The following is a 22,432-nucleotide window of genomic DNA, read 5'->3' on the forward strand; positions in this document are numbered from 1 at the left end:
GTTTCTGAACCCATTTCCAGTACCTTTCCCTATTTTCTGCCGATTCCCTGGTTTACTGATGTGGCCTGCCCTCCTGGTTATCCCCTCTCTTGCTGATTTGACTTTATCTGTGACCTCCTGGAATCGTGGCCTGGCCCTCTGGTATTCTTCTGCTGTCACTTTGGTTCTCATGCTTTCTTGGTTTCTGACATCCACTTATGTATAAGCGGATGTCAGTGATTCACAATAAGTTGAGGAATAACATTTATTTATTTACCATCAATGTGATCGATCATGTTGATAGCAGTTCTCTTTCAGGTTCACTAGTGAAAAAAGATGTATTTATATAGACGTTGGTCATATTTAGAATGGGAGCAAGTAGCTCCCTTTTTGATTGGCTGCCCAGTTAGTATGCTGTCTTCAATGGACTATGCTGGCGGGCTTTTTGAATGAACATAGTAGCCTGTGCATTTGTGAGTCCGCGTTAGAAGTGTAGTTCTCCTTCAAGTCCACCTACTAGAAGGGGCGGAGCAAAAGGTTCTTTCCGCCTGTTAGAGGCTTTGACAGGCTGAAAAAGTTTAAAAAGTTTGAAAGAATTAAAATAAAGTTAGCGATCAGTTAGAAATGTTAATGTACAATGATGTAATGTACTGTTAAGTTGTTTTAACATGTTTTAAGTGGTTGTTTTTTTTTTTGTTATTTGAATTGTATTTATTTACGTGGTGATGTGGGTGGCCGATATATATGTCAGGTGGTGACGAAACGGTCATCGCTTCATTTTTTGCACATTCCATCTGCCCTACCCCCGACTGTAAGCGCTGTTTAAGTACCTGTTTTTATGGATGACTATTAAAGCTTGGTAAATTTTACTACTGGCTGGTGAGTGCCCTGATTTTCTATTTTTGTATTACATTGGACTGTCTTATATTATTTACCAGCAGTGAGCACCACCAAAATGCCAGATCATCTAGTTTGAGATCCAGCCATTTGGTGTATGTTCATACCCACAGAACGGTGCCGCTGTCTTTGAACTTTTTTTTTTTTTTTGATCTTTACGAACTGTCTTCAGTCTGATCTGACACTCACATCCTCACCATAAATCTGTGCCGTCTTCCTTACCGAATATAAATTAGAAACAAAAAACAGGACAGGAGAAAGTATGTGTATAAGACCAGACTACTATACATAAGAGTTTTGTAGTCTGTTACACATAACTTTGTAGTGGTAGATGCAGACTTAACACACCAATGTTCAATGGAACAAAAAATTTATTTTTTGCACAAAGGCAGGTCTCTCCTTTAAAAAATGAACTTTCAGGATAAACTATATAAAAGAGATATTATGTGTAAGGGGAAGGTCTTGACTTCAGCCTAAAATGTATGCAATAGATAATATAATGCCTACGGGAAAAGTCGCGACTATCATTCATTCTTGGTACTTATTAATAAACTTATGTCACTTTCACCACAATAGACATCAAAGTGAAATGTAATTTCATGTCACACCCTCAGTTTCCTGCTGTGAATTTCCTTCCTTTTCTAAGGCAGTTAACAAAAAATTCTAGGAAGGGCATCTACTCGTGAGAGGAACCGTAAGACGCATCCAGAAGTAAGGCATTCTCCTCGGAGTGTCTATACTCACAATGAGGCCGGTGACCTTCCTGCAGCTGTCACTACTCTGTCACACGTGCGAGGCCATCACCAGGGTCTTCTATATTGCTGCTGAGGAGCACTTGTGGAATTACAAGGATGGGACAGTTTTTTCTGAAGAAGAAGAAGAAAGGTAAATGGCGCTGCTTTAGTGGAAGAATATACTTACTTTCTTCATTTGTATTTTTTTCTACCATGTGTATTGCTCTTGGAATATATAGAAACCGTTATGCCAATTCTTAACGGGGAACCTCCAAAAAAAGTAGAGTAAATTATTTTTCTGCTTAAAGGGATCCTATCACACACAATTTTTTCTAGGTACCACTTCGGAATAGCCTTAACAAAGGCTATTCTTCTCCTACCGTTCGTTGTCTTCTCCGCGCCGCCGTTCGCCTACAATCCTGATTTTTCTTGGTATGCAAATTAGCTCTCTTGCAGCACTGGGCCTGGTTCCCAGCACTCAAACAGCACTGGGGGCGTCCCCAATGCTGCGAGAGAGCTCTCTCCAGCGCCGCCTCCATCTTCATCAGGAGTGTCCTTTTCATCCTCTTCTTCTGGTGGTGGCTTGTAACTTCTAGGTCTTGGGCAGAGCAGACTGTGCATACCCACAGGCTTGTAGGCGAACGGCGGCGCGGAGAAGACAACGAACGGTAGGAGACGAATAGCCTTTCTTAAGGCTATTCCGACGCGGTACCTAGAAAAAATTGTGTGTGAGTGATAGGATCCCTTTAAAAAAATAACAATTATTACATAGTATATTTCCTTCCAGGTGAGTTTTATGTATTCTGTTACTGTTTCAGTCATATACTGTATTTTTAATATGTTAACTTAATTTAGGATATTTTTCAGTTTCATTAAAGGGGTTGTCTGGACCCAAAAGGAGTTGTCATACTTATCACATATCCACAGGATAGAAAACAGAGCTCCAAATCCGATACAGATTTGTTATGAAATGAACCAACACAGAATTTTGGGCCTAGTAGCAAAATTATGTGCAAAGTCAAAATCCACTTTAAGTAACGTACAGTAGTAATCTCTGCGGTCTGGATCATGGAGGCCACTATTAGTTTCTGTTTTGTTCTTTTATCTAGTTAGTATTTTAAGCATTGTGTAACTTCCCATTAAAGGGCTTTTCATTGGAAGTGGCGCTGCAATATCGTGGAACCAACGCTATACAGTGGCCTGGGCTTCAGCTCGGCTCCTATTATATGAAAAGCAGCCTGCACATGCCCTGTGTCCACTGCTGTAACTTCTGGCACTTGGGGGCTACCAGAACAACTGATTTCTATGATCTGTATAGCATCAGTATGAAAATTCATTTGTGGCCAGAAAACTCCTTTAACTAGAGATGAACGAACAGTAAAATATTCGATATTCATTTCGAATAGCCCCTAAATATTCGACTATTCGAACGAATATAGAACCCCATTATAGTCTATGGGGAAAAAATGGTCATTTCAGGGAATGCATTACTATGCTGAGATGTAGAAGAGCTGGCCGTGCGCTCAGCTCAGCTACTCCGGAGATGCAGCCGAGCTGAGCGCACGGCCAGCACTGCTACACCGAAGATGAAGCAGAGCTGGCCGTGCGCTCAGCTTGGCTACTCCGGAGTTGCAGCTGAGCTGAGCGCACGGCCAGCACTGCTATACCGGAGATGAAGCAGAGCTGGCCGTGCACTCAGCTCGGCTACACCAGAAATCGAGCTCAATGCATTGCCAGCTTTGCTACACCGGAGATGAAGCAGAGTTGAGTGTGCACTGAACCCTGCTGCACACTCAGCTCTGCTGCATCTCAGATGAATTCAGTGCACTGTCGGCTTTTTAGCGGTACATAAAGCCACATGTACCCCAGGAGGTGAAAGGTCCTCTTTAAAGACACAGGAATTTCAGTCTCAATATACCATGCCATCATACAGTAACATAATATTCTGATACCCTCCTCATTTTAGCCCCCATCCCTGAAATTTAAACTAGTGCAGAGCAATGTAAGCATGGTCTATGTCCTTTAGCTGCAGGTGATATTGTGACCAGTATAATAATATTTCTTCCCCGTGCTGTACCATGGCTTCAGTTGTATAACAATTATTGGCACCAGAGTCAAAGTAAAATATAACAGGAAGAACAATAGAATTCTCTTATCTTGTAACATTGTATTATTTTAATTTAACTCCCAAGTGGCTGGAGCTTTCTTCTTTGCACGTTTAACAACTTTTTAAGGTGTTTGGTGTCATTTTGATTAAAATACAATGTATCTGAGCACGTCTATTCTTGCATTTTTTTCTCTGCATTATTTATTTCTCGTTTTGTTTTCTACTCAGTTTATTCTGTAATAAATTGTAATAAATTGTGCCTCAAACTAATAACTTGTCTGGAACATATAAATGTTTAATATGAGAAAATACTACAAAATTCAGCATTTTTTTTGCTATTTGCTACCATGTATGGTCTTTATAAGTGCCCTTTACTATTACCCTTTATAAATGTTTAAGGAAAAAAATGAAACAGAAAAATGCATGTTACAAATTTAGCAGCATGGATAACGCCATCAAAATCTTTTGTAAAAAAGTTATGATTTTGCAAGCATTGAAAAACAGCGTGGAGATTTCCTATTACAAATACAGAATGTGGCAACTGACCGCACATATATGACACATCCATGACAAAATTATAGATGAGTTTCTCCCTACCCAGGAGCTATATACAGTAGTAGGTCAGTAATAAATCCTGTACCTGACTCAGTATTTCCTATCACTTTATTCTGGCGCTCAACGATATCACCTTGGTTTTTAAAAAAGGAAGGAAGGGTACAGTGGCGTAACTACCACCATAGCAGCAGAGGCAGCTGCCACAGGGCCCGGGACATTAGGGGCCCGGTGACAGCTGCTACCCCTGCTATCATTATACTCGGGGGTCTTTTCAGACCCCCGAGTATAATGATTGGTGGACCGGGAGAGATAAGAAACATAAAAAACACTGTTACTTACCTCTCCACGATCCTGCCAGGCCTCCTTCCTGATGTCCTGTCTGACGTCTCTGACGTCACATGAACCCGGCCTGCGTCCCGGGTCATGTGACATCCGACGTCATAGAAGAAGGACGGCAGCAGAGAAGACAGCGTAGGAGCCAGGGGACAGGTAAGAAACTGTGGTTTTCTATGTTTTTATTCCCCCGGGTCTCCGATTATTATACTCTGGGGTCTGAAAAGACCCAGAGTATAATAATTGTTTATGGGTGTCCACTATGGAGCATACTACTGTGTGCAGGGGCCACTATGGGGCATAATACTGTATGCAGGGGCCACTGTGGGACATAATACTGTGTGTAGGGGCCACTATGAGACATAATACTGTGTGCAGGAGCCACTATGGGGCATAATACTGTATGCAGGGGCCACTGTGGGACATAATACTGTGTGTAGGGGCCACTATGAGACATAATACTGTATGCAGGGGCCACTATGTTGTATTACTATGCTGCTGTAACACGCTGAAATTTCCCCAATGTGGGACTATTAAAGGATTATCTTATCTTATCTTATTAATACTGTGTGCAGGGGCCACTATGGAGCATAATACTGTGTGCAGGGGTCACTATGGGACATAATACTGTGTGCAGGGGCCACTATGGGGCATAATACTGTGTGCAGGGTCCACTATGGGGGATAATACTGTGCGCAGGGGCCACTATGGGGGATAATAGAACACGCAAGAATGCGTAGGAGGGGGTCGGTCGAGGTCTTCGGCGTCGGTGTCGGTCGGGGGGTCAAAAGTTCGCCACGGGGCCCCGCCATTCCTAGTTACGCCACTGGAAGGGTGTGCTGCCAGGACAGCCACTGATGTTTCATCGTTGGTGACAGTTTTCACACGTCCAGATTTGGGCTAATCCAACACCGAACCAGTTGTACAAAATTTGCTAACTGTGGCATGGGAGATGGGTGGTCTCGTAGGGTTTCTTGCATTGAAGTCTGCTGCAATGACCCGAATACTGCGTTCACCAGACATCAACACAATGTCTGTCCGCTCCTCGTCGGTTAACCTCTGCGACATGTCAATGGCTGTAACAATAAGAAACGTGTCAATAACTCGATAGTGAATAAAGCTATGTTAAAAATGAGCACACCATTGTTTTTCTTGTGCAATTCTCCATGTGTTTGATGTGTCACATGACCCCCTTACCACTGAAAAAAGTAAAGTTGAATCCAAAATGGTGGCTTTGCAGATTGCCACCATGGATGTAACCCGGCCTCAAATGTTACATCTGGATTCAAAGAACCATTGTTAATGTCTGTTGCTGTCTTGTCATAGGATGACAGCAATGGACATTAAACTGCACGCAGTCCAGACTTCATCTTATGTTGCAACATGATGGAAGCTAGTGTCCGTAACGTTGCTTACATTGGTGTCAATGGGAATGGACACAGAATCGGTCTGTGACTGTTCTTTGCAACAGTTTAATGTCTGTTGCTGTCATCCTATGATGGAAGACAGCAATGGACATTAACAACAGTGGCTTGAACCTAGCCTAAGGGTAAAAAGGTAGTCCCAGCTTGGCATTTATGGTTACATCTCACAAGTAAATGGGAGAGGGCCACACATGTGCCACATGTCTCTCACATGCCATTTTAACTGGTGTTTGGAAAATAATAGAGGCTGCCCTGGCTATAGCTCTAAATATCAAGATGGGAGGGATTACCCCTTTAATGTGAATGTATGTGTTAAATTTTTATTTTCTCATTACATATTTTAGGCCATTTTTAAGACAACCCGGCTCTCAAATATACAAAAAAGCACTTTTTGTGGAATATACTGATGAAAGTTTCACAGATATCAAACCGAAGGAGGACTTGACTGGTAAGAATAGTTGAATCTATGTACTGCATATGGATAAATAAAAATATATACCGTATATACATAATATATAATGTAGGAAAATGTTTTTTGTGTACATGCCAAAATTATCCCTAGACTTGTATGAGCACATGTACCATGAGTGGCAGTGTGAGCCAGCATACTTATTTTTACTATATTGGAAAGGCTGGATACAGACATTTTGGGTCTGTGTGCTATTTGTGTGTGTAAAGTACTGCCTGAAAGACACGTGCATAATATATTATAGTACAATTCACACCACAAGCATTATTTTAGTTTATGTTGTGCACCACATGGATTAGACCAGGGGTGCTCACAATTTTTCAGCGTGTGAGCTGCTTTATTAGCTGACCAAGGCAAAAGATCTACTAGGGCGGGGCCGGGGGCGGACCTGTGGGTGGTGCCGGGGCGGGATTATGGGCGGGCCATGTGGGTGTGTCTGTGTGCGGGGCCGGGCGGATCGTGAGAGCAGGAGACAGCGGCGTTCTATGGCCACCCAGGGATCCCCGGTGTCTGTTTGTTCACAGCGCAGGCTGAGAGTTATCTCTGGACACTGCAGGCTGGGGCTGACTCTCAGCCTGCACTGTGAACAAGCAGACACCGGGGATCCCTGCATCCCGCGATCGACCCATACGTCCTTTGCGATCTACCAGTAGATCGCGATCGACGTATTGGGCACCCCTGGATTAGACCATTGAAGCCAATTTTCTCCAACAGCCTAGTCCATTTGCTATGCAGTTTTTCCTACGTTCATGTGCAGTGAATTCAAGTATCTTGTGAAAATATTAGAACTGTAAAATCCCACTATCAGTCACAGCTCCTTTACCCATTGTGACACAAACTGCAGTTTCTAAAGGGTGTATTGGACTACTAGATATCAGTGAGATATTTCTAAAAAATTTTAAACCATTTTGAGCCTTTTGTCAAAAGTCTTTACCTGCCAGACCCCCCCTAGATCCACAACAATGACAATAATATTAGTATAAAATCCTTTACCCAACTTTGCTGGAGAATTATGATTGAATGCGAAGAATTTTTGGATTTGGAAATTTCAGTGCACTCATATAATTTCGATACATAATAATGTTTTAATCCCCATAGGGCTAGTTCACACAGGGCAAAATGGTCAGGATTTTGATGTGGAATCCGCGTCAAAATCCTGCCGCCTCCCATTGAAATCAATGGGAGCTGGTCACTTCCTTTTTCCGCGAGCGAGTTGCCCTTTCTTCAGGTGGATTCCGCGGCTGATTCAGCCACAGCATCCGCCTCGTGACACCACCCTCCGGGCTAGGCCCATTCATTTGGGCCTAATCTGGAGTGGAAAGCCACAACAGGATGCCAGTGCAGCAGCCACGACGGAATGCGTTCACGCGGAACCCTGTGTGAATTAGCCCTAACAGTCATTAACATTGAAAAAACACTTCCGAAATGTATTACTTTTTGTTTGTTGAGAGTTGAAATGATCAGAAAACATGGGAATTTTCAGATTTATGGTATTTATCATGTAGAATAGATAACATAGTAATTTTATTTTAGGGGTTGTTACAGATGTGGCGATACCAATTGTGTTTCTCTAATGTGGTCCACTCTGCAACTCAGAAAGGGCCACACTGTTGATCTGATGTTCCAAAGAACGCTGGAAATCAGTAAACCCACTGTGGAAACATTTCTTCTGGAATATGTAGGCGAAACAACTAAAAAATGGCGGTTCGGCTCTTTTGATATTTTTTTCCCACCATGGTGTTCACTGTATGGCAAAATTATTTGTATAGATTCGTAGACACAGTTTTCGGATACAGTGATCCCGATTGTTTGTTTCACATTTTTTTTAATACTTTTATGTGTTCTAGCGAAAGGGGAGTGATATGAATTTTTAGTTCGTTTTAATTTTTTAAATATTTTTTTTATTATTACTGCAATTATTAGACCCCAGAACATTTTATTTCTAAAATGCTAATAAATTCCGCAGCCCTTCACAAATCAAAGGAACCAGCATTTGTATTACCGGCTATATAGAGCAGCCTGTAATACAATTCAATGGCAGACAAGCCTGGTAGCCTTCAATAGGCTCCCAGCTGTCATAGCAATGGATCGCTGACCCCGGATCTCATTTCGGGGGTCGTGAATCCACAGCACTTGTGGGCATAAGCATGGGTCTCCACTGTATAATACACTAGAGACCTGGTGGCTTAGGAAGACCTTCAGTTCCTGAGCAGCCACCATATTTAAATAGCCTACATCCACTGTACTATTATGGCAAATGTAAGTTATGGGTTAAACAACTTTAAGGCTAAGGCCCCACGGCACAGGAATGCAGAATCATTATAAGTGACTGCAACATCACATCCTGGTCCAACTACAGTTAAGTTGACTTACCATTTTGGCTGAGGGGGATCAGATGGCACAACCCTCAACTTAGGATGCTCTATTGAGGGGGAAGGACTAGTGGAGTTCCCTCTCTCCTCAAGAGGGGAGACTGTGGAAGTGGAAGCAGAAATGTTTTTGTTAAACTGACAACCTGTCAGGAAATGCGTCTGTTCAATTTAATGGAATCATGTGCATGCCATAGACTGTGATGGTGGTTTTGGACGGTCCTCATAGCTATAATCCAGAGTTGCTATTTATTGTTACCTGCCGTTCTTCAAGTAAAGCTTGAGTTGTTACACCGTTGTGTCTCTCGACTCCTGTACCCTGAATTCACCAGCAAGGGCACTCCAACCATCATCAGATTAGGGAGACATGATGGGTTGCTGTATGAGAAGCTTTTTAATGGTTTGCTGACCTGGCAGCTTCTCTCTCTAAGATTCACCATTGATCCTCTGCTTTAAAAGAGGTTACCCACGGAAACTTGTGGAACTCATAGACTATAATGGGGTCCACCCAGTCTCCACCCGAAAAATGTGCAGAAGTTGATTCAGGGTTTTATCATGATTTTCAGATTTTTTTTTTTAGTCCCTGATATGGGGCAATCAGCATCAACCTCTTGGGGGTTTTTTTGTGCTCCTTTGGATCAACACTGTAAGGTTATAGGTTGGACTTGACGTACCTTGTATCTTCATCCAACCTCATCCAGTATGTAACTATGTTACATTAATAAATATTAGTAATTTGTCTATTATTGTCTGTTAGATGTGAGTACACGTTAACTTTCTTTTACCAAATGAATTATTCTACTAATATTACTCTACTTTTTGCAGGTCTTTTGGGTCCTACAATTCGTGTTGAAACATTTGATAATGTTGTTATTCACTTCAAGAATCTTGCAAGTATTCCATTCAGTCTACATGGTGTTGGTGTATCCTATGGGAAAAGGTCAGAAGGTGAGAAATCTCATCGCACCTTTATTATACTGTATACTGTAGTCATTATTTCTATCTTTCTTAAACTGTTTATAACTTTGTCAATATAAACAAAAGGACATAAAAAGACTATATCACGTATATCTGTCTCCAATCAGAACAGTCCATAGCATCAGATCAGGAGTCCATAGGGGCACAGTAAATATTTACTTAAGTAACAGAAGAGTGGAAACAATTGAAGAGGGAGGGACGGTGTAAAATGCACAAGCAATATAAAAAAAGACTTAGTAATAGCAACTACAAGTTGTTCTCATTATTAAGGAAATAGTAATGCAGTGTATTATACAAAGAAAAGGTGCATATATTGTTGCCCCAGAGGGACACAGCCAGTGGCGTAACTACCGCCATAGCAGCAGAGGGTGCTGCCACAGGGCCCGGGACATTAGGGGCCCGGTGACAGCCGCTACTGCTGCTATCATTATACTCGGGGGTCATTTCAAACTCCCGAGTATAATGATTGGCAGACCAGGAGAGGTAAGCAACATAAAAAACACTGTTACTTACCTCTCCACGATCCTGCCAGGCCTCCTTCCTGATGTCCTGTCTGACGTCTCTGACGTCACATGAACCCGGCCTGCGTCCCAGGTCATGTGACGTCCAACGTCATAGAAGAAGGACGGCAGCAGAGAAGACCGCGTAGGAGCCGGGGACAGGTAAGAAACAGTTGTTTTTTATGTTTTTATTCTCCCGGGTCTCCGATTAGTATACTCTGGGGTCTGAAAAGACCCCAGAGTATAATAATTGTTCATGGGTGTCCACAGTGGGACATAATACTGTGTGCAGGAGCCACTATGGGGGATAATACTGTGTGCAGGGGACACTATGGGGATAATACTGTGTGCAGGGGCCACTATGGAGGATAATACTGTGTGCATGGGGCCACTATGGGGCATAATACTGTGTGCAGAGGCCACTATGGGGCATAATACTGTGTGCAGGGGCCACTATGGGGCATAATACTGTGTGCAGGGGCAACTATGGGGGATAATAGTGTGTGTAGGGGCCACTATGGGGGATAATACTGTGTGCAGGGGCCACTATGGGGATATAATACTGTGTGCAGGGGCCACTATGGGGATAATACTGTGTGCAGGGGCCACTATGGGGCATAATACTGTGTGCAGGGGCAACTATGGGGGATAATAGTGTGTGTAGGGGCCACTATGGGGCATAATACTGTGTGCAGGGGCCACTATGGGGCATAATACTGTGTGCAGGGGCCGCTATGGGGGATAATACTGTGTGCAGGAGCCACTATGGGGCATAATACTGGGTGCAGGAGCCACTATGGGGGATAATACTGTGTGCAGGGGCCACTATGGGGCATAATACTGTGTGCAGGAGCCACTATGGGGCATAATACTGTGTGCAGGGGCCACTATGGGGATAATACTGTGTGCAGGGGCCACTATGGGGCATAATACTGTGCGCAGGGGCAACTATGGGGGATAATAGTGTGTGTAGGGGCCACTATGGGACATAATACTGTGTGCAGGGGCCACTATGGGGCATAATACTGTGTGCAGGGGCCACTATGGGGCATAATACTGGGTGCAGGAGCCACTATGGGGGATAATACTGTGTGCAGGGGCCACTATGGGGCATAATGCTGTGTGCAGGGGACACTATGGGGCATAATACTGTGTGCAGGGGCAACTATGGGGCATAATACTGTGTGCAGGGGCCACTATGGGGCATAATACTGTGTGCATGGGCCACTATGGGGGATAATTCTGTGTGCAGGGGCCAGTATGGGGGATAATACTGTGTGCAGGGGCAACTATGGGGGATAATAGTGTGTGTAGGGGCCACTATGGGACATAATACTGTGTGCAAGGGCCACTATGGGCTATAATACTGTGTGCAGGGGCCACTATGGGGGATAATACTGTGTGCAGTGGCCACTATGGGGCATAATACTGTGTGCAGGGGCCACTATGGGGGATAATAGTGTGTGTAGGGGCCACTATGGGGCATAATACTGTGTGCAGAGGCCACTATGGGGGATAATACTGTGTGCAGGGGCCACTATGGGACATAATAGGACACGTAGGAATGCGTAGGAGGGGTCGGTCGAGGTCTTCGGTGTCAGTGTCGGTCGGGGGGGGGGCATGTCAAAAGTTCGCCACGGGGCCCTGCCATTCCTAGTTACGCCACTGGACACAGCTATGATCTGACTCTTAATATGCTCGGTGTTACCACCCGCCAAATGGCAGGAACTTCACTAACATCCACCTACAGATCAAATTGTGATTTGGCTCCTGGGACTACTGGGGCAATAGAACCATTGCTGTATACGCAGGTTCCAATCAGTTGGAGTTAGTCAATTTGGGATAAATTGTAGGTGACTCAGGAGCTGGAGATAGTGGAAGGAAAGAATCTTTATTTGGCAGAAAGCTCAATCAGAGACAGTATACACTTCTCCTCCAAGTGCCCAAAGTGTTTCATAGAGGTCAGACCTCAAGTGTGCCAGTGGTAATAAATACTATGGGGACGGCCACTCTGGAAATCTGGATTTGGACACCAAAGACCTACATAAAGAAGCATTGGGGTAGACTTAAACTGCCTGACACACGCGATGTCAGGCTTTCCAAGAGGTCAATAATAGCAATAGGCTTTCAGATGGTAGATGGAGAATATTAGGTAAGGAATAGAGATGAGCGAGTAGTACTCGATCGAGTAGGTATTCGATCGAATACTACGGTATTCGAAATACTCGTACTCGATCGAGTACCACTCGCTATTCGAATGTAAAAGTTCGATGCAGAACCAGCATTGATTGGCCGAATTCTATACAGTCGGCCAATCAACGCTGGTTCTTCTCCTACCTTTAGAAGTCTTCTCCGTGCAGCTTCCCCGCGGCGTCTTCCGGCTCTGAATTCACTCTGCCAGGCTTGTAGTGCGGGTATGCGCAGTCGGCTCTGCCCAGGTCAGATGCCTGGCAGAGTGAATTCAGAGCCGGAAGATGCCGCGGGGATGCTGCACGGAGAAGACTTCTCGGAGGATCCAGCCCGACCCTCACTCGTGGACTTGGTAAGTATAATTTGATCGAACGCTGCCTACCCCTGAAACGAGCATTTTCCCCCATAGACTATAATAGGGTTCGATATTCAATTCGAGTAGTCGAATATTGAGGGGCTACTCGAAACGAATATCGAACCTCAAACATTTTACTGTTCGCTCATCTCTAGTAGGGAACATTGGGAACATGAACGTACCATTCGACCGAGCTCTGCTGTTAAGGAAGGGCTTTTTTAGGATTGTTAAGAGAATATCATCTGCGATTGGAAGAACTTTCAATACAATATCATCCCTTCTAAGTCTACAAAACGTATCTGTATTCATTAAGTTGCAGAGAAAAGGATCAATAGTTTAATTAAAAGGGTCAATCAATAAATTAACTGAGACACTAGTAGTGTCGTCTGGAAACAAATAGTGCATGTAAACCCATCCCCAAAGTTACAGGAAAAAATCTGCTTATGACTTCCATTGAAATGAACAAGAGGTGTTTTTTGTGATGGATTCTGCTTCAAAATCAGCCTGCAAAAAACTGTGTGAATATACACTACTAGCTGAAAAAATCTGCGACAGGAAAAATCAGCATCTTACTCCCAATGAAATAAATGGAGACTGGTTTCAGGCAGAATTGGGAGCTCATTTTGAGGTGGAATCCGTGAAGCTTTTTTCCAATCACCAGACATGGAAGCTTTACAGCATTCTCCATGATTGCTCTGGGGGGCCTAGAGGGTGAACTTGATCAGTCCTCAACTGGTCATCTCCCAGATCAAAAAAGAGGGCCAGTGGAAGGTCCTTAGTGAGACTGCATAGCAGACGGTCTCCCATAGAAGACCACTCCACTCCGATTGGGAAAGCCGTGAAGTTGTGCCTTTAGTAGAATACTTGGTGGATTATTCCAGTCCCTTGTGTTTCTGCATGTTGTCAGTCTGTGAAAAAGATAGTTGTGAATGTTTGGAGCAGCCAGGCTATGACTTAGTAAGGTATCAGTTCATATCAATGCCCCAGGTGATAAATGACAACTAGGGGAGCATAAAAGTAGAACACAATGAAGCGGAATATAGATGCAGGGAGACCAGGCTTGACTTTCACACGGTTAGTATTGAGGGTGTCCCCTCCTGCCCCTAACAAAGGAGACAGCAGGAAAGAGGGCCACAGTATAGAATTTTATAGCATGAGACTGTCACCCCAACCTAATCCACTAGGTGTCAGCGTGATACTATGAAGAAGCAAGTCATTTCTTTGAAAACCGGGATGGTCTGCTGTAAGTTAATGGAGTCAGACAGATAGTCTTTACTAGATTAACTGAAGCAGGCCAATAGGGGCAAAGACGGGTAAAAAAAAAAAAACCAAAATAACCAGCAAACAGAACACAACAATAATCTCTGGCATCTGTCCCTTTCCAACAGTTGATGTGTGCTAGTTGTGCAGATTAGTCTCAGGTATCACAAAAGGATGGTTCCATTGCCGCTTTTGTGAGCAGGGTGCTCTCCCTTGCCGGTGGAGATGACTCCAGATATCAGAGAGCACCTCAGTTTAGCATTCAGGACTGTACACAGTAAGAAGCGGCCATTACAGATAACCCACCTCCATCACCTTGTATAGGTAGATACAGTCCTATGAAAAAGTTTGGGCACCCCTATTAATCTTAATCATTTTTAGTTCTAAATATTTTGGTGTTTATAACAGCCATTTCAGTTTGATATATCTAATAACTGATGGACACAGTAATATTTCAGGATTGAAATGAGGTTTATTGTACTAACAGAAAATGCGCAATATGCATTAAACCAAAATTTGACCGGTGCAAAAGGATGGGCACCTCAACAGAAAAGTGACATTAATATTTAGTAGATCCTCCTTTTGCAAAGATAACAGCCTCTAGTCGCTTCCTGTAGCTTTTAATCAGTTCCTGGATCCTGGATAAAGGTATTTTGGACAAACAATTCAAGTTCAGTTAAGTTAGATGGTCGCCGAGCATGGACAGCCCGCTTCAAATCATCCCACAGATGTTCAATGATATTCAGGTCTGGGGACTGGGATGGCCATTCCAGAACATTGTAATTGTTCCTCTGCATGAATGCCTGAGGATTTGGAGCGGTGTTTTGGATCATTGTCTTGCTGAAATATCCATCCCCGGCGTAACTTCAACTTCGTCACTGATTCTTGAACATTATTCTCAAGAATCTGCTGATACTGAGTGGAATCCATGTGACTCTCAACTTTAACAAGATTCCCGATGCCGGCATTGGCCACACAGACCCAAAGCATGATGGAACCTCCACCAAATTTTACAGTGGGTAGCATGTGTTTTTCTTGGAATGCTGTTTCTTTTTGGACGCCATGCATAACGCCTTTTTTTTTATAACCAAACAACTCAATTTTTGTTTCCAAAATGAAGCTGCCTTGTCCAAATGTGCTTTTTCATACCTCAGGCAACTCTATTTGTGGCGTACGTGCAGAAACGGCTTCTTTCTCATCACTCTCCCATACAGCTTCTATTTGTGCAAAGTGCGCTGTATAGTTGACCGATGCACAGTGACACCATCTGCAGCAAGATGATGCTGCAGCTCTTTGGAGGTGGTCTCTGGATTGTCCTTGACTGTTCTCACCATTCTTCTTCTCTGCCTTTCTGATATTTTTCTTGGCCTGCCACTTCTGGGCTTAACAAGAACTGTCCCTGTGGTCTTCCATTTCCTTACTATGTTCCTCACAGTGGAAACTGACAGGTTAAATCTCTGAGACAACTTTTTGTATCCTTCCCCTGAACAACTATGTTGAACAATCTTTGTTTTCAGATCATTTGAGAGTTGTTTTGAGTAGCCCATGATGCCACTCTTCAGAGGAGATTCAAATAGGAGATCAACTTGCAATTGGCCACCTTAAATACCTTTTCTTATGATTGGATACATCTGGCTATGAAGTTCAAAGCTCACTGAGGTTACAAAACCAATTTTGTGCTTCAGTAAGTCAGTAAAAAGTAGTTAGGGGAATTCAAATCAATAAAATGATAAGGGTGCCCATACTTTTGCACCGGTCAAATTTTGGTTTAATGCATATTGCACATTTTCTGTTAGTACAATAAACCTCATTTCAATCCTGAAATATTACTGTGTCCATCAGTTATTAGATATATCAAACTGAAATGGCTGTTGCAAACACCAAAATATTTAGAACAAAAAATGATTAAGATTAATAGGGGTGCCCAAACTTTTTCATAGGACTGTAAGTTATAGGAGATAAAGTATTCATTAACTACTGAAATTACTGGGAATTCTATGAGTGTTTTAGGGGTTATTTCATATGGAAGACCATTTGTGGGTATTACTGGGATATTCCATATGTAGGACATTCTGGGTGTATTACTGGGCATTTCATGTGAAAAATGTACTTTATTTAAAAATGTATTTTGTCTAAGAAAACCTGTCTAAAGTTCCTTCTACTAGGGGTCTCCCTTCTAACTAAATTACAGTTGACTTCTCTGTTAGTAAGGAAGTACGTCCTTAGATACATTAGATGAGCACGACGGAAACACGGTGAGGTGAGGATGGATTTTCTCTCATCACACAGGGAATGCAGATAGGAGAGGCTGATTACTCACACCCTCACATATGTCTGCAAACTGCAAAGACTGAACATTATGCACATCCTACAGCTTATAATGTAAGAAAAAAGTCTTATATGTTCTCTCCTGCTCTCCTAACTGTGCCACAGGTTGCTCTTTTCCTGAGTCATGCCTTCATGTAGATGCTAGAATGGAGCAGATATCTGCCTATATCTTCCCTATACTTACAATTTAGTGTACCTGGATCTCCTATATTATGGTCACTTGATGGATATAGATGCATATTACTATGCATGTTACTATGAATTGCAGCACCAGCTGGCGCCTCTACGAGGTCCAATAACTAAGGTTTTATACTGTGCTTGCGCTGCACAATTGAAGCAGGTGAATAAATCCCCAGCTGTTTGTGCTTTTACATTATCCACACAGTGTGCACTATAGAGCGCCCTGTTTTTCTACATTATGAAATGACAGATGCTGAATATTTTCTCTGTTTGCTATTTTTAGGTGCAGGATATAACGATGGAACCGGTAAACTGGAAAAGGCAGATGATGCAGTTCCACCTGGACAATCATACACTTACATTTGGAAAATTCCTGAAAATTATGGACCGGCTGAATCTGATCCCATCTGTTTAACCTCTGCTTATTATTCTCACAGTAACTCCTCCTATGATATCAATTCAGGACTAGTGGGGGCAATCCTTATCTGTAAACCAGGTAAGATGGACAGGCGTCATCAAGGGTTTGCCAATGATGTGCACCCTGTAACCCTTTATACAGTCAGGATCCTTGTTTTTTGTTTTTTTTGTGTGGTTTTTTTTTTAACAGTACCCAAAAAATAGACCGTGCCATGTCTATGGGGACTTTATATCCTAGAATGTATTCTATTTTTTTTAGGCATAAATTGTCCAATCCACTTACAACAATCTTAGTAAGGAAACTGTAACCCCCCCCCCCCCCCCTCTGAGGAAATCCGCCGGGGGGCTTTAAGGATTACTGAAATGGTTATACCAAGGATGCAATGCATATAATACCGCAATGAACAGTATATGGTGTACACAGCATTAATTGCATGCCAATATTACCACGCTACAGTAAGCAGTCAGTAAATGGCCTTGTTACAGGTTTAGGTTTCTGATTTCCTTGTTGCGTATAGGTTTCCGATTGGGGGGTCCCAAAGCGACTAACCAAACGGAAACCCAAACACAGATGTGAACCCGGCCTATAAAGAAGAAGAACTGTATTTGCAAAATGTTTTCTTTGAATAAACTAGAAGGGGGCGGAATCACATGAACCATCAGCCCTATGAGGCAGAGGAAGATTTTTTTTATGCGTATAGGTTTCTGATCAGGGAGTCCTTAAGCGGAGCACCTGAACGGAAATCCCAACGCAGATGTGAACCAGGCCTTAGACTGTTTATGGTAGGATTTTACTCATAGATGGATTGCTGTAATAGTTTCTGTACCCAAGAATTGTTGTAATTTTCAACCTCCCTGGCAAACCTGCTATAGTTTGAAAGGTTAACAGTGGAGGTTACATAAGACTAAAATATGTCCCTAAGTTAAAGAGGACCTAATATCCTGACATTGGCGGTATTATATACCACTACATAGCTGACAGTGAATTCTGCGCACTGTCAGCTTTGCTGGTATGTGCCCAGAGATATAGGGTGCCACCAATATCTGCGCTGTTTCATCATTATGTTGTGAGTAGAGATGAGCGAGTAGTATTCGATCAAGTACCACTCGCTATTTGAATGGAAAACTTCGATGCAGAACCAGGATTGATTGGCCGAATGTTATACAGTCGGCCAATCAATGCTGGTTCTTCTCCTACCTTTAGAAGTCTTCTCCGTTCAGCGTCCCCGCGGCGTCTTCCGGCTCTGAATTCACTCTGCCAGGCATCGGGCCTGAGCAGAGCCGACTGCGCATGGCCGCGCTACAAGAAAATGGCCGCTTTGACTGTAAGCGGCCATTTTCTTGTAGTGCGGGCATGTGCAGTTGGCTCTACCCAGGCCCGATGCCTGACAGAGTGAATTCAGAGCCGGAAGACGCCGTGGGGACGCTGCATGGAGAAGACTGCTCGGAGGATCCAGCCCGACCCTCACTTGTGGACTTGGTAAGTGTAATTTGATCGAATGTTGCCTACCCCTGAAACGAGCATTTTCCCCCCATAGACTATAATAGGGTTCGATATTCGATTTGAGTAGTCGAATATTGAGGGGCTACTCAAAACAAATATCGAATATTGAACATTTTACTGTTCGCTCATCTCTAGTTGTGAGGAATGCCTCCCTGACAGTACAAAGCTGAGCTGTAAGGCCCTGGCCTTATGAAAGTGGAGGGATATCGGTGCCGAAACTAATGGCACTGATATCTCCTGCACCAGGACGCATACTGACAAAGCTGCCAGTAAACTGAATTCAGTGCAGCTTTCTAGTGGTACATAATGCCATCGATGTCAGAGGACAGGAAAGGTCATATTGAAATGTATTTATCATAGAATTCTAAAAAAAGATCTACTTTTATGCTTGTGGATACTGTACGTCATTTGACCATTTCGGATAAAACCCGACCAAGGTTTTTTCTCCTTGACGGTCCCATTGCAAATCCATTTGTTGCCTCCACTGAGTAGTTTCCTATCTCAACAGCTGACATTTAAGCTGGAAGGTATTCCACATTTCTGATACCAAGGCAGCAGGTCAGAGTCAGAGCTGATCAATGGTCCACTCTGGCAGAATTTACTCATGAGTAGAGGTCAGGGCAGATCGTAGACATGTAGTTAGGAGTAGAGATGAGCGAGTACTGTTCAGATCAGCCGATCCGAACAGCACGCTCGCATAGAAATGAATGGACATAGCCGGCACGCGGGGGGTTAAGCGGCCGGCCGCCGTCAAAGCAGAAGTACCAGGTGCATCCATTCATTTCTATGGAGCGTGCTGTTCGGATCGGCTGATCCGAACAGTACTCTCTCATCTCTAGTTAGGAGAACAAGCCGAATTAAACAAACAAAAGGACACCAATGCAGACAAGAACCAAATGTACCGTATTACGTAGGCACAGGTTGCTGGGAGAAATATTACTATATTGGGGCACATTGACATTGGTTTGAGTAAGTTGGCGCACACTAGATCTTTAGAAGACAGAGATCCAGTGTGTGTGAGCAATCCATGGCCGGAGCAGCAGCAGGTTAAATCTACAAATGTCTATAAATAATACTGCCATCCATTCACCAAATATCATAAGTAATGTTTATACCATTAAGGAAAAATTATAGTGATTATGTTGCTTACAACATCTACTAAAATTGCAATGCTTATATCTTAAAATTCATAGGATCCCTTACAGAAGAAGGACACCAGTATGGAGTCCAGGAAAAGATTATTGCTCTGGCGGTATTTGATGAAGGTATAAAATATTAATGTATAAATGAGACAATACATTTCCTCTGTATGACAATATAAAATTTAGTTGAACCTCCTAAAGGGTTGTCTGGAGACTTAAAGTTACCTTGCTGTATCTGGTGGATTCTGTGGTCATGATGATCGAAATCGGCCCCGACACCCAGGTTTAAGATGGCTTCTATGCATAAGTAACTTTACGTCCAGGCAGAGTTTAGGTTATGGCCCCATGTAATGAAATGCAGCTTAAAATAAAATGCAGAAAAAATTCAGCAAAAACATTGCACATTGCAGTTTTTCATTAAGCTTTTGTATTTTTTCTCTGCTTTTTTTCATTCCTATCTTCTTCTATGGGGAAATCCCACATGTTGGCATAAACTGGAAGAGAATGTGATACCTCGACACTCACTCTTGCCTTTCTAATTTTTAACATGACATGTAGATCCAAAAAATTCGCTTCACAACCCAAGAAAGGAATAATTTATCAATAATAATAATGATGATGTCTCTTCTATAGGTCACAGCCACTATACACAGGATGTCAATGTTGAGCCTTTGCATACAATTAATGGATGGTTGAACGGCTCCATTCCAGGTAACTACAAAGTAATATTTAGAATAAGATGCAGTGGCATAACTACCGCCATAGCAGCAGAGGCAGCTGCCACAGGGCCTGGGACATTAGGGGCCCGGTGACAGCCGCAACCGCTGCTATCATTATACTCGGGGGTCTTTTCGGGACCCGGGGGACAGGTAAGAAACAGTAGTTTTTATGTTTTTCTCAGCCCGGGTCTCCAATTATTACACTCTGGGGTTTGAAAAGACCCCAGAGTATAATAATTTATGGGTGTTCATAATGGGGCATAATACTGTGTACAGGGGCCACTATAGGGCATAATACTGTGTACAGGGGCCACTATGGGACATAATACTGTGTGCAGAGGTCACTATGGGTCATAATACTGTGTGCAGCAGCCACTGAGGGACATATTACTGTGTGCAGGAGCCACTATGGGGGATAATACTGTGTGCAGCAGGGGCGGATCCAGGGCCGGGCGAGCCGGGCAACCGCCCGGGGCCCCGCGCTTAGCGGGGCCCCGCGGCCTGGCCCTAACAAAATGGTCCCGGTCAGCATAGTTGGACAAGTGCCGGGGCCCACAGAGCCTCTGGGGGCCCCCCGGCACTTGCCTGTCACGATTTCAGCTCATCGGCGTCCGTCCGCCGATGAGCTGGAATACATACGCGATTAAAGCAGGAGCTGTGAGATCAGCTCCTGCTTTAAAGCTCCGGCCCGGCTTCCGTGTGTATGCGCGATGACGTCACCACATCACGCTTACACACGCAAGCCGGGCCGGAGCTAAGCAGGAGCTGATCTCACAGCTCCTGCATCGCGTATGTCACTGGAGAGAGGAGCGTCGGGGGAACGATGGAAGGTGAGTGATGGAAGGTGAGTGTAAGTGTTTGTTTGTATTAAATATTAATGTGGAACATAATGAAGGGGGCCCATGAAACTGGGGGGCAAATGAAGGGGAGGGGGGGAATGGCATGACACTGGGGAAGATGAAGGGGGTGGGGAGAGAACGGCATGAAACTGGGGACAGAGATGGAGGGGGCCCAAAGAAACTGGAGGGGGGCAAATGAAGGGGAGGGGGGAACAGCATGACACTGGGGCAGATGGAGGGGGGGAGAACAGCATGACACTGGGGCAGATGGAGGGGGGGAGAACAGCATGACACTGGGGCAGATGGAGGGGGGAGAACAGCATGACACTGGGGCAGATGGAGGGGGGGAGAACAGCATGATACTGGGGCAGATGGAAGGGGGGAGAACAGCATGACACTGGGGCAGATGGAAGGGGGGAGAACAGCATGACACTGGGGCAGATGGAGGGGGAGAACGGCATGACACTGGGGCAGATGAAGGGGGAGAACGGCATGACACTGGGGCAGATGGAGGGGGGGAGAACGGCATGGCATTGGGACAGATAGAGGGGGAGAGAACAGCATGACACTGGGGCAGATGGAGGGGGGGAGAACGGCATGGCATTGGGACAGATAGAGTGGGAGAGAACAGCATGACACTGGGGCAGATGGAGGGGGGGAGAACAGCATGACACTGGGGCAGATGAAGGGGGGAGAACGGCATGACACTGAGGCAGATGAAGGGGGGGATGGCATGACACTGGGGCAGATGAAGGGGGGAGAATGGCATGACACTGGAGCAGATGAAGGGGGGGAGAATGGCATGACACAGGGGCAGAGATGGGGGGACATGAAACTGTGAGCAGATAAAGGGGGAGAATGGCATGAAACTGGGGACAGAGATAGAGGGGGCGGACATGAAACGGGGTAGATGAAGGGTGTATATGAAAATGGGGAGAGATGGAGGGGGGACATATAATTTACGGGTGACTGTAGGAGGATTATACTGTGTGGAATCACATGAAAAATTAATGAAAATGAGCGGAGTCAACATAAAAGTGGGCGGGGCCTAATTTGCTGCGTCGCGCTGAGCGTAGGGCCCCGCCAAAGTCAATTGCCCAGGGCCCCGCAAACCCTGGATCCACCACTGGTGTGCAGGAGCCACTATGGGGGA

The 22,432-nt window shown here is 44.2% G+C and overlaps 1 protein-coding gene across 1 annotated transcript in view; it reads left to right on the top strand.

Annotated features, from left to right (window-relative positions):
• Window positions 1–1,571: 1,571 nt before the first annotated feature.
• LOC142184923 (coagulation factor VIII-like) overlaps window positions 1,572–22,432 on the top strand; it is a 67,872-nt gene continuing 47,011 nt past the window's right edge. The window contains exons 1-6 of the mRNA XM_075260075.1: window positions 1,572–1,761; window positions 6,374–6,477; window positions 9,693–9,815; window positions 16,942–17,154; window positions 19,773–19,844; window positions 20,355–20,432. Of these exons, the coding sequence (XP_075116176.1) occupies window positions 1,622–1,761; window positions 6,374–6,477; window positions 9,693–9,815; window positions 16,942–17,154; window positions 19,773–19,844; window positions 20,355–20,432 (730 nt within the window). The 5' untranslated portion in view covers window positions 1,572–1,621. The remainder of the gene's footprint in view (window positions 1,762–6,373; window positions 6,478–9,692; window positions 9,816–16,941; window positions 17,155–19,772; window positions 19,845–20,354; window positions 20,433–22,432) is intronic.

This window comes from Leptodactylus fuscus, chromosome 11, assembly GCF_031893055.1.
Source record: "Leptodactylus fuscus isolate aLepFus1 chromosome 11, aLepFus1.hap2, whole genome shotgun sequence".
NCBI classification, from domain to species: domain Eukaryota; kingdom Metazoa; phylum Chordata; class Amphibia; order Anura; family Leptodactylidae; genus Leptodactylus; species Leptodactylus fuscus.